The sequence below is a fragment of the Oncorhynchus mykiss genome, chromosome 31 (genome assembly GCF_013265735.2).
Source record: "Oncorhynchus mykiss isolate Arlee chromosome 31, USDA_OmykA_1.1, whole genome shotgun sequence".
Lineage (NCBI taxonomy): Eukaryota > Metazoa > Chordata > Actinopteri > Salmoniformes > Salmonidae > Oncorhynchus > Oncorhynchus mykiss.
The window spans coordinates 28,384,451-28,402,248 of NC_050571.1; the positions used below are offsets into that span (position 1 = coordinate 28,384,451).

Here is a 17,798-nt window from a genome sequence, read left to right on the forward strand (position 1 = left end):
TGAGTGTACATAGCCATTAGTTCAGTAGCTGCACCAAGCAGTGGCCCTATATCATCAAATCACAATGTGGGGCCTTCTCAAGCCGCCTCCATGTCTTCAGCGATTGCAGTCTCGTGCTCCCCCAGCTGGCTGGTGAGGTCAGGGGGTTGCAGGTCTGGCGGCTCCAGCGGCACCAGCACCATGGTGGCAGTGGTGGAATAGGAGTGGGGATGCCCCTCCCCCGCTCTCCCCACACCCCTCCGACAGCAGCAGACGCAGGCCAGGCAGTCGTGCACGTTGTGCCTGAAGAGACGCCGGCACGGGTGGCAGAACTGGTAGAAGAGTAGCATGAAGAGCACGGCCAGGCTGTAGCAGATGAGCAGCTGGGCCACCAGCAACGGGGCGCACACGTACGAGTAGAAGTCTGACTTGTAGAAGTACCAGAGGGCGATGAGCACGCTGTTCTCCAGGAAGCGTCCGCCGTAGTAGGCGGCCAGGCGGCCCCAGTGCTGCTTCATCTCGATGAGGTCGCGGTGGCCCAGGTCTAGCTGCACGGCCGACCAGCAGAAGACGTTGATGCAGGCGTACAGGAAGGTGACCAGCGACAGCACCACCGTGGTGCCCAGCTTGCTGAAGTTCTTCTCCACATTGTCGGGCAGCGAGGCGCGTCGAGACCAAAACTCAGCCCAGGGCTGCAGGAAGAAGAAAAGCAGGTTGCCCAGGCCCACGAGGATCACCCAATAGGTGAGCGCGGAGCTGAACAACACCAGGGAGGTGACGCGTGTGGCGATCTCCAGGCCCCGCCACAGGATCATACAGAGGTAGGCGGCTGGGCGCAGCCGCACCTTGTAGTCGTCGTAGCGGATGTTGATGGCCAACACGCTGCACACCAGGGCCCCGTAGGTGATGGAGATGAGGCAGATGACCATCAAAGTCACTGGAATGAACACAGAGACAAAAGTACTCGTTAGACCCTCCAAAACAGCAGCATTCGCCATGAATGCCATCAAGAGGACGCTTACGTCTGATAGGGAGGAAGTACTTCTCCTGGATGTTGGCGTACAGCTGCAGGGTGAGCTGGGGTGTGGATCCCAGGAAGGCCTGGATGACGGCGGTGCGTTTGAAGGCGTTACGGTGGGTGGCAAGCTTGCGCTCCGAGTGGCCGATCTCCCACTCCATGGGCGTGGCCTGGTCCTTCTTCAGCTTGATCTTCCTGGAGATGGTCACATACGGCTCCTCCTCTTTACCCGCTTTGAAGTAAACCACCAGAGCCTCAAAACACCTGAGGAGGAAAGGAGAGAATGGAGTAATACCACAGCCACCAGAGGGCAGTACAGGCTGACAAAAAAAAGAAAACTAAGATTGGAAGTAAAAAAACTAATCACATGATTTGCATTATCATTCAATATTTTCATAAATAAATATTACATTTTGCTTCATATTTAAAATGTAAAAAAATGCAACATTGCTATATGGCTCCAAAACATCTACTTTGGACATGGGCTTAGGGGAGAGAACATAGACAGGCTAGCTACTAGTATTCTCTTCCTGCTAGCTCAGCTGTGGGCTGCTACAGGACACCACATCCAGCCGTCAGCCATTTACAGACGGTGGCTGTTGTGGTGCTGGAGAAATCACGTTCGCTGTGACCTTACAGTGCACAACCAAAACAAGAGCCTCTCGTCTGACTTCAATTCTCTCGGAAACAAGAGACATTTGGGAGGGGCCCAAGCCACCCCTCATCTCTCCAGTGGTACTACTGGTAGCCTATGCAAAAAAAACTGTTGGAGAGTTTTATGACTGGTCTACAGATGGGAGGTGGTAGCGGTCACAAGACTATGATTTTCTGATTGATTTCCAGGGAAGCTTGGCATTATAATGCAGCTAAGAATGCATGCTGGAGTCAGACCAGCCAGCCAGAAATTCAGGTTCTGAATGACTAAGAAACAATGTATTTCACTTAGAGGAAAAAGCACAGCTGTGGAAAAGGTTGGTTGACAGAATCAATATGCCTGATGTCCACAGCAGCATCTAAATGGTACCATCAGCCGAAGCAAAAAGTGCCTACTGCCAGGTAATTACTCCCTGGCCATAAAAATCACTTTGCTCTCTGCTTAGGCTACCAGTACTTGTAAAGAGTACAAAGTAAAACACACATGCAATAAGGAACTACCTTAAATCTGTAGTAGCTTCATCCATTTTTGAACTTACAAATTAATGATATGTAGCCTACCCAGAGATTCTTGAATATAACTTACAAATGCCTCTTGAGCTTAGTTCAACTGTCATACCCCATCAGAACCCAAAATATAAGCCTGTTTTACTCCAATGTAAATAAACATTGTTTAGCTTTATAATTTTATATCATGGATGGTCAAGTCCTGGCATCCATAGCTCTGTCTATGAATTTGAGTGGTTACATTTCTCCAGCCTCATTCCTCAGCTTTTTAGCAAAACAGTGGCGGTGAGATTGCTTTTTATTGTTTCAACTGCTGATTGCCACTTTAAGACATGTGCTGCAGTTCAAGCAACCGTTGCAGTGGTCTTTCATCAAAAAAGCCACAAGGGTAGTTTCATCATCAGGAAATCCTCTCAGCATGCTCCTTGAGAGACAGTAGAGACTCTCACCTCGTTCTGGTTAACAACCGTGATTTGGCATAACACCCACAAGATGCATTGGGGCTAAGGACATACAGACACCAACCTTTCTTCATTGTCTGTAAACATCGTTTCAGTGCTGCATGCTGGGAAAGGGAGATTGCTATCAACTAAGTATGTAGCTACTTTTGCCTCAGGGGAGGAATATATTCTCTCAGAGACAAGCTGTGACAAGGTCCACTCAAGCAGGGAACCAACCTGACACTACAGGGATTCCCAGATGGCCATGTTACACAACATCTTGTCAGATTATCTAAGATATAGATTGCCAGACACATTCATATAGTGAAACTGTACTTTGTGTTAAGTTTACAGATATGCGAGTAACAAGACAAACACTACCCTGTGAGGTAGTCCTTGCCTATTACAAGGTAAAGCAAGCCATGCAGCCAGCAGCATTTCAACCCTTGGTCGGAGTTGCTAAGAAACCTGCTATATCGAAATGCGTCAACACCGATAATGATCTGTGATTTTATCATCCACCAAACTCCACAGGAAGTGCACAGCTGATAAGAAAAAAAAGTGTTATTGTCACATACACTAGAGAGGTTCAGTGAAATGTGCTGTTTTACAGGGTCAGTCATAGTACTACCCCGCCCCTGGAGAAAATTAGGGTTAAGTGCCTTGCTCAAGGGCACAGAGATTATTTTCACCTTGTCGGCTCAGGTATTCAAACTAGCGACCTTTCGGTTACTGACTCAACACTAACCGCTAGGCTACCTGCCGCCCCAAGATCAGCGCAAAGCTCAGATGGGACAGTGGGAGTAACTAACTAATGCACAGCTGTTTCTCTAGTGCAGGGGTCTCCAACAGGTCGACTGCGAGTTACCAGTACCTTGCAGCCCACCTAGGAGTAGCTCACCAAACAATTCTGAAGTATATGCAATTTTCACGTTCTACCGCAAACTGACATAAACAAATCTCCCAAGTAGGCTATCAGACACCGCAAGCAGACAGAAGAATGTGCCTATTTGAAAACTATATAAAAAAAAGTGTAGCTCGCAAGATAATTTTTTAAAAGTAGCTCTCATACCACAAAAGGTTGGAGACCCCTGATCTAGTGCCTCTCTGTTTGACACAGTTAACCATCCACTTAGAAATAAAATAGGGTTTGAGGCAGGGAGTTAATGATATGAAGCTTCCTGCCCAAGGGAACCACATCTCCAGACAAGCCAACCTCCAGAGTATAATTATAGAACTGTGTAGCTGTAGCACAACAACCCTGAAACCAAACCTTGATCTGGTTCTACTGGAAACTGAAGGGCTGCTTCTCACTGGTTACCACAGTGGGGGAGTAGGGGAGCAGGGCTGTTAACAGTGTGCCAATGTCATGTGCTGGCTTGGCAAATGCCTGCTAGTCAGTGACTTGATTTGTCATAAAGCTGTGGTGCTCAAGTACTATTTGAGGAGGTCCGGTCACAAATTTCCTAGGTATTAAAGGTCCGGATGGATAATGTAATTTATCGACATAGCAACAAACCTAGTAACCTCCAACTGTTCACACCCCTTTAGCTGGAAGAGAGAAAATGTTGCAGTTTTAAAACTAATTTTCTGCAATTCAATGCATTCTTCCATGTCTTATGTGTGTTTATATGATACCATGGGTTGAAGCACAACCAAGTTTTTTAAAAATGACAAAATCTTCCTTGTCATTTTTTTTCTTATTTTTTTCGGGGCCCGCCACCCTTATTGACCCCATTCTGGATCCGGTCCACCAGTTGAGTATAGGGGCCATAAAGGGTGCAGCCAGTACAGCCAAAGAGATCATGATAAAAATGACCTTTGAATTGACAAGATATGCGCTGTAAAAGTAAGGTATTCTGGGATGTATTCTAATCTTAGGATATATAAAATCTCTAAAACATTTAACAATTTAAAAAACATTGATAGTGTGTTTTCATGCAGTAAATCTGCTACTCTAGAGGAATCTGGAGGGATATGACACAGGTCACTGCTTCCACATCCGTCAGAGGCTCCGCTAGAAATTTGAATACTTGACACAGTGGTTTCTTCCACACATGGCTGATAGTCACACTTCACTAAATGGATCACATTCACCTCACAGATTCAAGGCAGTTCCTTGATGTGGAAAATATTCAATGCAGAACGACAATAATGAATTATAGGAAACACTATTATTCTACTTTTCTGGGTCTTTTGTTATCTGTAATGTTATCCATTGTACACCATATGGAATGGTAAGTCACGCAGAGCTAAAGACAACATGCCAAAGGCCTACTTCTTGCAGTGTTAAAGGGCCACACCCTCAGCTATCTACAAGGTCTACGGTGTAGAGCTGGGACGATAAACCGGTGTTGATAATTGGTGACCACTTATCGCAGACATTTTGCTGATATCATTTATTGTAGAGAAACATGACATTTGAAATTAAATACGTTTGCTAATATGGGTGATTGTTAATGTGACAATTTATGGCTACAACCATTAAACTACTAGTAGTTTAAAAGATTAATACTATCTTTGCACATTAATGTTATATACTTATCGTTAACACATCAATTCACAGTGCTATGGATTTTTGCCCATATTGTCCAGCTCTACTACAATGGATCAAATATTAGTCAAATCCAAGGTACGGTTGACAAACCAAAGCTCACCAACAGTGTCACTCAAGATATGCCCCGTTTCTAAACAGCTACCAAAGACTCCCCTTGAACTTTATTTTGCAAGTGACAAATGGCTCACGGTTTGTTCAACAGGTTTAGCTAAGAGTGATTTGTATTTAAAGAATTAAGTGAGGGGACTTTCAGCGTTTGAGCAGCAATGGAAGCCTTCAAAGGGTGGGCATTTCACACCAAAGCAAAAGGAGAGGTATGGTTCTCTAATTTCAGCCAATTAGATATGTGAAACTAATTAAATAAAAAGTGTCTCATCAAAACTAAGACATACATTTCTGTATACCAATGGCATTGACCTCAAAATGGGGCCCCACTCCTTACAACTTGTCACTTTGCACTGACAGCTCAAACCCAATTAGAAGTGGGTTGACACAAAGAAGCAGCTGTATCTACAGTAGACTACACGACTGGCATGTCTGACAAAGGAGTAAATGAGAGGGTCCATCTGAACATTTACCCACTTCACATCTGGTCAAACAGGTTTGAAGAGGCAGGAAAACACACGGCCTAATTTATAGGATAACTGAGTAAACATTGTAGAGCGTTTCCTAGTATGCCTGCAGTACTGTAGCGGGAAAGAAAGTCGTTTCGTGAGGGCTCATGAGTGCAGTATGTTGCAAATACTGCGTCCAAATTAAGTATTTTTTTACTGCAGTAATTTTGCAGTACACTGCAGTTGTTTAATTACTGCATCCAAAACACCACAGTCAACTGCAGTTACTGCACTTTTACTGCAGTGTCAAAACGGAAATATTTTTTGTAAGGCGGGGTATAGTGTTCTACACTATGTCAGGCAGTAGAACGCTCATATATAAACCATTTTACACATTACCCTCTCTCCTTCGAGAAGCATCTTCCCGCACAGTCCCACCTGACAACAGGTACGCTTCCCCAACACCCCGCCCGAGACCACCAAATTGGAATGATCTCACCAATGTAGCCGGAGAGAGAACAGCTGATTGGGGGCAAGATTCTACTGTGCAGAGGTGAGCGCTCTACTGCCTGTACCACGAACGCCTGGGCGGCAGTAGACAACTCACATTACAGTACAACTCAGCACTATGCTTCAAGTCCTCCTAGTTGCGGTCCGAAGCTACTCAGCACTGTGATTACTTGTGGTACTATACCTACCTAATAAGTGGGCCCAGGAGTAGTAGATGCAAGAAGAGGACGAGGGGGCGGTCTCTTCCTAAATCTCTATGAATGAATGTCAGCGCCAACTGAGTCAATACAGCGGGCACCAACATGAAGGTGATGGTTGACCCCATCCAGATGTCGTCATCGCTCTTGTGGTAAACGTTGCAAAGCACCGCTGCGCAGACAAACTCTGCACAATACAACAATGTGGCCAACACCACGCTGAAAGGGGGCTGAATGTTACTGTGGTTGACAACCAACATGACTCCATTTTCAGAGGCGGTTTCATGGTGGGATTGCTCGACGTCCGAGATATTTTCGACGTGGTCGCCCACTTCTGCCATGGCCCTCTCACTGAACAAAAACAACGTCAGATAATTGAGAACTGTAGGGCGGATGGATGGCTCCGTTTTAGGCAGGAAAGTAGGCTATGGATTGCAGTGTCACATTGTATCCTTATTCAGACATAATGTATCAATTTCTTCAAACAAATCAGGTCAGTTGTATCATTCATGAACATATAAAGTTTGTCAAACAACGTCTACAATTGTTTCCTCGTTAAATGTTTGCTTCGGTAGGTCCTGTGCTTTCGTCAAATTTCAATACACAACAATAACTCTTTACAGTTCAGCATGACGCGCTCTCTTGTGCTTATTTTCATTCCGTTTACAGACAGTTTCGACCATGGCCACTATAAAATAAAAACAGCATCGTATCTCTCCGGTAGCCTTCCAAGTCAAGACCGGGTGGTTGTACGTGTAAACACCAGTCATTGTCAAAGATTTGCATTGCGCTCGAAACTTTCTTTGCCAAAGACATGCATGCAGCTGATGTCCGCCTGCAAATGTTGTGCTCAGTGCCCCCCATTTACCCCCAAAGCGACGTCAAATGTTGTATCCTTATCAACACCGAAACAATCCATCCACTGTAGTGTCCCATTGCAAATTTGAATGTTTTCGTTAGCTCCGCTAGTGATCAAGAAAGCAAACCATGTGTCTGAACAGGTCTCCTATTTTTTTTTTTTTTTTCTAATTTGTTTTCTTTCTATGGAAGTGTTTGTAGGGTAGGGGCAGTGCTGCCGCTCACAGCCCCTGGGTCCTAGGCCCGGTTGTCTCCTTCTTCTATGATATAATGGAGGTCCCCAAACAATCGTGTAACTGTGTGCCGCCACCTACTGTGCTGGAATGTACGATCAATCATGATCTGCCCAATTCTGCACAACCAAAATTATTTTAAAAAGTTTTAGAACACCAACTCATTCAAGGGTTTTTATTTTCTTTATTTAGACTATTTTCTACATTGTATAATAATAGTGAAGACATCAAAACTATGAAATAACACATATGGAATCATGTAATAACCAAAAAAGTGTTAAACAAATAAAAATATGTTATATTTCAGATTCTTCAAATAGCCACACTTTGCCTTGATGACAGCTGTGCACACTCTTGGCATTCTCTCAACCAGCTTCATGAGGTAGTCACCTGGAATGCATTTCAATTAACAGGTGTGCCTTCTTAAAAGTTCATTTGTGGAATTTCTTTCCTTCTTAATGCGTTTGAGCCAATCAGTTGTGTTGTGACAAGGTAGGGGTGGTATACAGAAGATAGCCCTATTTGGTAAAATACCAAGTCCATATTATGGCAAGAACAACTCAAATAAGCAAAGAGAAACGACAGTCCATCATTACTTTAAGACATGAAGGTCAGTGAATACAGAACATTTCAAGAGCTTTGAAGGTTTCTTCAAGTGCAGACGCAAAAACCATCAAGCGCTATGATGAATCTGGCTCTCATGAGGACCGCCACAGGAAAGGAAGTCCCAGAGTTACCTCTGCTGCAGAAGATAAGTTCATTAGAGTTAACTGCACCTCCGATTGCAGCCCAAATAAATGCTTCACATAGTTCAAGTAACAGACACATCTCAACATCAACAGTTCAGAGGAGACTGCATGAATCAGGCCTTCATGGTCGAATTGCTGCAAAGAAACCACTACTAAATGACACCAAGAAGAAGAAGAGACTTGCTTGGGCCAAGAAATATGAGAAATGTGTTCTTTAGTCTGGAGTCCAAATTCAAGATTTATGGTTCCAACCGCCGTGTCTTTGTGAGACGCGGTGTAGGTGAACGGATGATCTCTGCATGTGTATTTCCCACCTTAAAGCATGGAGGAGGAGGTGTTATGGTGTGTGGGTGCATTTCTGGTGACATTGTTTGTGATTTATTTAGAATTCAAGGCACACTTAACCAGCATGGCCATCACAGCATTTTGCAGTGATACGCCATCCCATCTGGTTTGGGCCTCCAGGCTGTGTAAGGGCTATTATATCTAGAAAGAGCGTGATGAGTGCTGCATTAGAAGACCTGGCCTCCACAATCCCCCGACCTCAACCAATTGAGAGGGTTTGGGATGAGTCGGACCGCAGAGTGGAAAAGCATTCCAGGTGAAGCTGGTTGAGAGAATGCCAAGCGTGTGCAAAGCTGTCATCAAGGCAAAAGGGTGGCTACTTTGAAGAATCTCAAATATAAAACATATTTTGATATGTTTAATACTTTTTTGTCATTACATGACTCCATATGTGGTATTTCATAGTTGTGATGCCTTTACTATTATTCTACAATGCAGACAGAACATAGTATAAATAAAGAAAAACCCTTGAATGAGTAGGTGTTCTAAAACTTTTGACCAGTAGCATATATAATAATAATAATTCAAAACCAAATAAATCCCTAACTTCTACCCCCCCTCCTCCCCAACCCCATTAAACTTTATCTAGATGATACTAAAACACTCCACCCTTAGGATTGTTCAGCATATAAACAACCATTTCAACAGTAACATCTGTTACCCCCAATATCTATTTTGCCGTCTCCACAATAACCTTCAACCTGGCATTTTGATATTGATAACCTTACCAATAGAAGCTATTAAATCAACTTGATTCATTATTAAAGTGTCCTTTGATTCCGCACATTCATGAGCACAACATTTCTGAACAGGCCTCAAAACCCTGCCAGGACCATGAGAAGCATCAGCCCTGACAGTAGGTCCACTTACTACAGGTACATCCATGTAATCTCCATCAGTCCCCACTGTAGTTCTACCAATCTGTTTCACGGCCTCTTCATATGACACATCATGACTGATCCTATATCTCTGAGCTTCTCTATCCTCTCTCTGTACTTGGCATCCACCAAGATTATGTGCTGTGGAAGCACAGAATCATCTAGAACATGGGTAGGCAACCCTGGTCCTGGAGTGATGCAGGCACTTCATGTTTTGGATTTAACCAACCTGTAAGACCAGGTGTGTTGAATTTAGGCAATCACTGAACTGATCAATTTGTTCAGTTGGTCAGGTGTGGTGCGTAGTTGAAACACTCTAAAGTTTCCAAAACTGTGAAAATATTGTCTGTGAGTATAACAGAACTGATATTGCAGGCGAAAACCTGAGGAAAATCCAACCCGGAAGTGGCTGCTATTTTTTAAGCTCCATGTTCCATAGCCTGCCTTCGCTCCATTTAAAGGGATATCAACCAGATTCCTTTTCCTATGGCTTCCCCATGGTGTGAACAGCGAGAAAGATCACATCGCGTAAGGGGATGGCTGGGTGCCAGCAGCGTTTTGCATGCGCAACTGCTTGGAGCAGACATTTTCTCTCTCCTATTGAAGAAGCCACAGTCCCGGTTGATATATTATTGATTATATATTGTAAAAACAACCTGAGGATTGATTATAAAAAACGTTTGACATGTTTCTACGAACATTACGGATACTATTTGGAATTTTCGTCTGCGATGTCGTGACCGCTCGAGCCTGTGGATTTCTGAACATAAGGTATTTTCGATATAAAATAATCTTTATGGAACAAAAGGAACAGTTATTGTGTAACTGGGAGTCTCGTGAGTGCAAACATCCGAAGATCATCAAAGGTAAGCAATTTAATTGATTGCTTTTCTGACTTTCGTGACCAATCTACTTGGCTGCTAGCTGTTTGTAATATTTTGTCTACTGAGAGAGATGTCCTTACATAAACGCTTGGTATGCTTTCACCGAAAAGCTTTATTGAAGTCTGACACGCCAGGTGGATTAACAACAAGCTAAGCTGTGTTTTGCTATATTGCACTTGTGATTTCATGAAAATTTAATATTTTTAGTAATTTAATTTGAATTTGGCGCTCTGCAATTCAATGGATTTTGACGAAAATGATCCCGCTAACGGGATGGGTGCATCAAGAAGTTTTAAGATAGAGTTGGTTCCCTCTTTGCTGCTATAACAGCCTCCACTCTTCTGGGAAGGCTTTCCACTAGATGTTGGAACATTGCTGGCTCGCAGTCAGCATTCCAATTCATCCCAAAGGTGTTCGATGGGATTGAGGTCAAGTTCTTCCACAACGTTCTCGACAAACCATTTCTGTATGGACCTCGCTTTGTGCACTGGGGCATTGTCATGCTGGAACAGGAAAGGGCCTTCCCCAAACTGTTGCCACAAAGTTGGAAGCACAGAATCATCTAGAACATGGGTAGGCAACCCTGGTCCTGGAGTGATGCAGGCACTTCATGTTTTGGATTTAACCAACCTGTAAGACCAGGTGTGTTGCATTTAGGCAATCACTGAACTGATCAATTTGCTCAGTTGGTCAGGTGTGGTGCGTAGTTGGAACAAAATCCTGCAGCACCTGTGGCACTCCAGGAACAGGGTTGCCTATCCCTGGTCTAGAATGTCATTGTTTGCTGTAGGGTTAAGATTTCCCTTCACTGGAACTAAGCCCAAACCATGAAAAACAGCCCCAGACCATGATTCCTCCTCTACCAAACTTTACAGTTGGCACTATGCATTGGGGCAGGTAGTGTTCTCCTACCATACGCCAAACCCAGATTCGTCCATCAGACTGCCAGATGGTGAAGCGTGATTCATCACTCCAGGGAATGGGTTTACACTACAAAATAGTCCAATGGCGGCCTCCCGGGTGGCGCAGTGTACTGCAGCGCCAGCTGTGCCACCAGAGACTCTGGGTTCGCGCCCAGGCTCTGTCGTAACCGGCCGCGACCGGGAGGTCCGTGGGGCGACGCATAATTAGCCTAACGTCGTCCGGGTTAGGGAGGGTTTGGCTGGTAGGGATATCCTTGTCTCATCGCGCACCAGCGACTCCTGTGGCGGGCCGGGCGCAGTGCGCGCTAACCAAGGTTGCCAGGTGCACGGTGTTTCCTCCGACATGTTGGATGCGCGCTGTGTTAATAAGCAGTGCGGCTTGGTTGAGTTGTGTATCGGAGGACGCATGACTTTCAACCTTCAACCGTCTCTCCCGAGCCCGTACGGGAGTTGTAGTGATGAGACAAGATAGTAGCTACTAACAATTGGATACCACGAAATTGGGGAGAAAAAAGGGGTCAAATTCAAACAACAAAATAAAGTCCAATGGCGATGAGCTTTACACCACCCCAGCTGGTGCTTGGCACATTGTGATCTTAGGCTTGTGTGCAGCTGCTTAGGCTTGTGTGCGGCTGCCCATTTCATGAATCTCCTGATGAACAGTTCTTGTGCTGAGTTGCTCCCAGCGGCAGTTTGGAACTCGGTAGTGACTGTTGCAACCGAGGACAGAAGATTATTACGCTCTTCCGCACTCGGCGGGCCCATTCTGTGAGCTTGTTTGGCCTACCACTTCGCTGCTGAGCCGTTGTTGCTCCAAGATGTTTCCACTTCACAATAACAGCACTTGATTGGGGCAGCACTAGCAGGGCAGAAAAGGTGGAAAGGTGGCATCCTATGACGGTGAAAGTCACTGAGCTCTTCAATAAGGCCATTCTACTGCCAGTGTTTGTCTATGGAGATTCCATGGCGGTGTGATGAATTTTATACACCTGTCAGCAACAGGTGTGGCTGAAATAGCCAAACCCACTAATTTGAAGGGGTTTCCACATACTTTCATATATACAGTGCATTGAGATCAGTTTAGAAAGATGAAGAATGAAACTCTTATTATAACAATACTATGGCCAGCTATATACAGTACCTCTCAACCTTTCGTAAAGTGTACTATGATTAACTGAATGCTCTCTTTCACAGTGCCTGTGTGTTGTACAGGGCAGGAGCACAGAGAGATGAGTTGTCCTCAGTTTCTCATTTTAGGCTCCACTACAACTACTAGGACAGACCTGACCTGTTACAGCACCACAGCTATGTGGAGCACTGCTATGTGGAACCCTGCTATGTGGAACCCTATGTTACTTTTACTAGTGTTGCTATGTGAAACCCTGTTATGTAGAGCCCTGCTATGTGTAACCCTGCTATGTGGAGCCCTGCTATGTATAACCCTGCTATGTGGAGCCGTGGAATGCTGCTATGTGTAACCCTGCTATGTGGAGCCCTGCTATGTGGAGCGCTGCTATGTGGAATGCTGCTATGTGTAACCCTGCTATGTGGAGCCCTGCTATGTGGAGCCCTGCTATGTGTAACCCTGCTATGTGTAACCCTGCTATGTGGAGCCCTGCTATGTGTAACCCTGCTATGTGGAGCCCTGCTATGTGTAACCCTGCTATGTGGAGCCCTGCTATGTGGAGCCCTGCTATGTGGAGCCCTGCGATGTGTAACCCTGCTATGTGGAATGCTGCTATGTGGACATGTGCAGTGGGAGAGCCAGGCTAGCTCATATCCAAACATTGAAGGGTTGCTGGTGTCCATGACTTACTTTCACTAGTATAACAAGTGCTCTGAGAGTCAGGAAGCAAGTTCAGGGAGTGAGTGTTTTAAGAAATAAACACAACTAAATACAAAACAAGAAACACAAAGAACGCACAGACATGACACTGGAACAGAAACAATAACGCCTGGGGAAGGAACCAAAGGGAGTGACATATATAGAGCAAGTAATCAGGGAGGTAATGGAGGCCAGGTGAGTCTGATGCTGCACAGGTGCCGCGTAACGATGGTGACAGGTGTGCAGCATAACGAGCAGCCTGGTGACCTAGACCCCGGAGAGGGAGCACTAGGTTCTGTATAGTCCAGGGGTGTCAAACTCATTTAATAGAGGGCAGAGTGTCTGCAAGTTTTTGTTTTTTCCTTTCAATTAAGATCTAGACAACCAGGTGAGGGGAGTTCCTTACTAATTAGTAACATTAATTCATCAATCAAGTACAAGGGTGGAGTGAAAACACAGACACTTGGCCCTCCCTGGAATGAGTTTCACACGTGGCCAGAAACCAGTCTGGTTATAGACTTACGATAGCCATGACACACATAGTGTTGCATTTGGTTTACATTTCAATTTGGAACTAAGTTTTACAAAAAAAAAAAAAAAGACAAACGAAGTCACATCTTTTAAATGAAAGGGACCCCAGGGGACCGTTTATTGTTTTCTCCGGCTGAGAGGGATCCCATCTGCTTCTTTTGGCTTTGCCTTTTGGTCAGTGCTAAAGTGGTGTCTTTAATTTAATGTTGACTTCAATCTGGCCAATCATTTGAAACTATCTCTAAACTTGGAATTAAGATGTTGTGCTCAACAACAGAGAATGTAAAATGCAGACTGTTGTCGATAGATTTATCATCACAACTAATGTTATATAAACCATCTAATTTTTGTATTCGTATTATGACCACAGTGCACTGTTTTCCATATGAAAGCCCAAACCCAGATTAAACATTCATGTTTTTTCCAGAGCGGCACAATAACAGCTCAAAGGCACAGTGATACCCGTGATGAGTCAACCCAAAATATGAGCATCACTCCCCAGTGTAACCAGATGGGTCCCAGGCAGTCAGTGCTGCATTGTGAATGGGGCTTACAAAGTCTGCTGGAGGCCCTCCTGCTATTAATAATGAATGTGTGTGGCGAGACAGCGCTGTGGGTCAGTGGCTGGAGACTGTAGAGGTTGTTTACCATGTAGCAGGTCTGAGGCCCTGTCATTAGTGGCCCAGCAGGTTTTTATACCCAGAGAGGGTTTAAGATAATTTACTTTGCCCAGAATCTGTCCGTGTGAGATAAGCCCTTTTTTGTATGGAGATCTATGAGAGAGTGTCAAATTTTGTGAGGCTTATTTGATCGAATAGAAGTTTAGTAATGTTCAGGCTGTTACAAATGTACTGATATAAGTGGAGGTACGTGGCATTCTGGCAACTTTGAGAAAAACAACTTAGTTGTGCCTGTTGTTCATCTGCCCTCTCATTGGCTAGAATGACCTAATAAGACTCTTAAGGGAACGTTCTCTAAAGTTGTGGGAACATTTAGTGTTAGCTGGGTCTAGCCAATCAGATCAGACGAAACAAACTCCCTATTCTGTCACTGAACAAAAAGCTGAAGACAGTTTTGGCTCAGATTCAAACCAATTAAACAGTCTTAAACAATACATCCCACAGCCATTGGAGGCATAGAGGTTAAAGGGTGTACTATTCTGTCATTACAGTCACTAGTTAGTGGAACAATTTAAAGAAGCGAGACTTCAGAGGGAACATAACCCTCAGACATTCAGCTATCAGGTCTCTCTGAGATATGTTAGGTAAGTGGAGGGAATGACTATATAAGGCACGGTGTACAGCTGTGTGCGCACGTGCCTAAGTGTGTGTACTGTGGTCAGAGCCTCAGAGGAGTCTAGTCAGCAGGTGAAGCTCATACCTGATTGGATACAGGGGTAACGACTTAATGAGATGAAGCATGTACACAAAACACAGTTCCAGGGCATGTTCTTCCTGTTATGCGAAACATTTAAAGTAAAACAAATCTATTGACAAAAAAAGAAATACCCCACAGAGTGAAAAATATTTGTCAGTCACATTTTACGTTTGACTGCCTAATAAAATAAATACTGTTATTTTATAGTGTTGTGGTTAAAAAGGTTGGCTGTGAAAAATCATGCATTTTTATCATGAGTAGACAGACTGTGATTTGGCTGCACTGCAAAATATTTCCTGCCCATGTCAGCTCATCTGTGAGAAAACCACACACAGACACATAATCACAGCCCCTTGTAGTGTGAATGGTTCCATTAGACATCAAGGCCATCTAGTGGCCATTTTGATGATGTATCAACTTGTAAATATGTTACAAGGCAGCAATAATATTGTAACAAAAAAATGTAACAGAGCTACATTTACCTCATATTGCATGTTTGATTCCCATGGAAAATGATTGTGATAAGCTACTGTCATTGTTAGATTACATGAAACATTATTGTGATAAACCTCTGTCATTGTTAGATTACATGAGACGTTGGGTGCCCTACAGTACAGCGTGATGTCATTATGCGCTGTGTGTCTTCTGTGCCAATTTTTATTTAATATTCTATCTAGAATTTCATGTGGCTCCTGTTTCCTAGGCTTTCTCCTGAGAACACCAGTGGACATGTTCTGCTTGTGAACTGAGCTGCTACTCTGAGAACACTGCTGTGTGAATTGGATATTCTGTCATGGACTAGTGCAGCTTGGCATCATTTCTATGGTGGCCAGTGCATTTAGGTTGTTGAACATTGTTTACATAACCATGTGTACAGTAGCTACAACCTTTTTACCACTGTTAACTGATAAAGCGCTCTCTGTCATCTTCAGATTCAACCATATCAATATTTTTTATTGCAGTCAGTGACGTGTCTTATTGCACTTTTATGGTCTAGTTGTATGAACTCAAAATTGCCCCTTTTATTGCTACATTGCAATTTGTATAGAGAAAGGCAATCTTTTAAAAATGTTAAATAAAAGTGATTCACCTGAAACAGGAAAACTTAGCAATAAAAAAAATATGAATATTGAAAAGATCTACCGTAGGTGGAAGTCTGGTTCTAGTTCAACCAAGCTTGAGGGAAGAAAGAGGGCCAGAATGTTCATGCTCTGACTGACCTAGTGTGTGTGTGTGTGCAGCTTCATGGAGACTGAGCAGATGCAGAAAGCTGAGACCTGCAGGAGTTGTTTAGCACACCTCAGACAGACAGACGCTCACACGCCTGCTTTCTGTGTAGAACCAGACTGTGGCAGACTACACACAGGTCTAAAGATGTCAGACAGCTGGTAGGCTACTGTGTCTGAATGCCAGCCAGGTCAGTCACATAGTTCCATGACATGTATTTAAGAGTCCATATGCATTTATACTGTGTATTGTAAAACAAACCCAATGGTGGAGACCATATGGGCTTACGGACATTTTATGGGGATAGAAAAGGGGAAAAGAAAAGGGGGAAACCTAGTCAGTATTACAACTGAATGCCTTCAACAGAAATGTGTCTTCCACATTTATTTCAACCGCTCTGAATCAGAGAGGTGCAGGGGGCTGCCTTAATCGACATCCACGTCTTTGGCACCCGGGGAACAGTGGGTTAAGTGCCTTGCTCAGGAGCAGAATGACAGATTTTTACCTTGTCAGCTCGGGGATTCGATCCAGCAGATACACAGTATACAGGCAATTCCCAGACCCAATGAATAGTGCTTACCTCAAAGGGATAGGAATGCACTGTAGATACAGCCCATGTTCCTTAGTAACCAGGTACCAAAACCCAGGCTATATAATCACACAGATGACACTAACTTTTGTCCAAGAGATTTCAAAGAGTAAAGACATTATTAACTTTTTTCATCTGATTCTAGGTACGTTTAGATGTACATTTAGACAAACTGGTACAAAAATGTTGGTTTGTTAGTAGGCTGTGGTGGCCATCTGTAAGTCAGACTTTTTTTAAGGATATGTATTTTATTGGATTTTCTCACACAAAAAAGTCACACGTTCTTATAACAGGATTACAGCAGTAGTTGGACAGGCATAACAATTTCGTAAACAATGTTAAGTTGTTAGACAGCTGTGCATTGGTGTTGATATAAAAACATGTTCTATATCTAAACTGATGCTAATGAGATGTGTTTACACAGGCAGCCCAACTCCAATCAGTCTGCTGTCCTTCAACACCCATGATCTAAATGGCTCTGGAGTCTTCTGGAGTTTATTGACCCGGGTCACCTGACAGTGACCTTGGCTAACTTGGCACCGTTCGTTATATAAGTCTATGGTTTGCACCTTGGCTCTGTATCACAATGAGTTCTTCTTTCAGGTGGGAACTAAGGAGAAGATGGTGGCCGCTGTGCTCACCTCGTTCTGTTTCACCACAACTGATGACCAACTTCTGCAGCTGGGACAACCGAGATCCAGCAACCCATCAGGCAAGAATAACTCTCTCAAATGGATTAACTCAGTCTGCAATTACTTGCGATTGCAAATATATAACACTTTCACTTAAATTGCTCCAAGATATATCTCACATTTTCACGCAGGAAAGTCAATGCACTGGTGGTCGGTCTTGACAAAGCAGGAAAAACATCCACAGTCAGTGAATTAAATACACACCAATAGAAATATAACACGGTTATCTGGGTTGTCTGACATAAATTGTTCTGTCTCTGTCTGCAGTGCC

General features: G+C 43.9%; 1 protein-coding gene across 1 annotated transcript; it reads right to left on the bottom strand.

Annotated features, from left to right (window-relative positions):
• LOC110504933 (membrane transport protein XK) lies at positions 1 to 7,675 on the bottom strand. The gene is made up of 3 exons (XM_021583813.2): positions 6,408 to 7,675; positions 1,002 to 1,261; positions 1 to 916 (listed from the first exon to the last, which is right to left on the bottom strand). Exons 1-3 carry the CDS (start codon positions 6,755 to 6,757, stop codon positions 78 to 80), a joined length of 1,449 nt encoding a protein of 482 aa, XP_021439488.2. The 5' UTR covers positions 6,758 to 7,675; the 3' UTR covers positions 1 to 77.
• Between the last annotated feature and the right edge of the window lie 10,123 nt (positions 7,676 to 17,798).

Bases quoted from the DNA above. Each gene is read 5' to 3' on its own strand.
- LOC110504933 (XM_021583813.2), bottom strand. From the start codon at position 6,757: ATGGCAGAAGTGGGCGACCACGTCGAAAATATCTCGGACGTCGAGCAA. The intron at 1,262-6,407 runs GTAGGTATAGTA...TTTCCTCCTCAG, and splicing joins CTCCTGGGCCCACTTATTAG to GTGTTTTGAGGCTCTGGTGG. The intron at 917-1,001 runs GTAAGCGTCCTC...TGTTCATTCCAG, and splicing joins GTACTTCCTCCCTATCAGAC to TGACTTTGATGGTCATCTGC.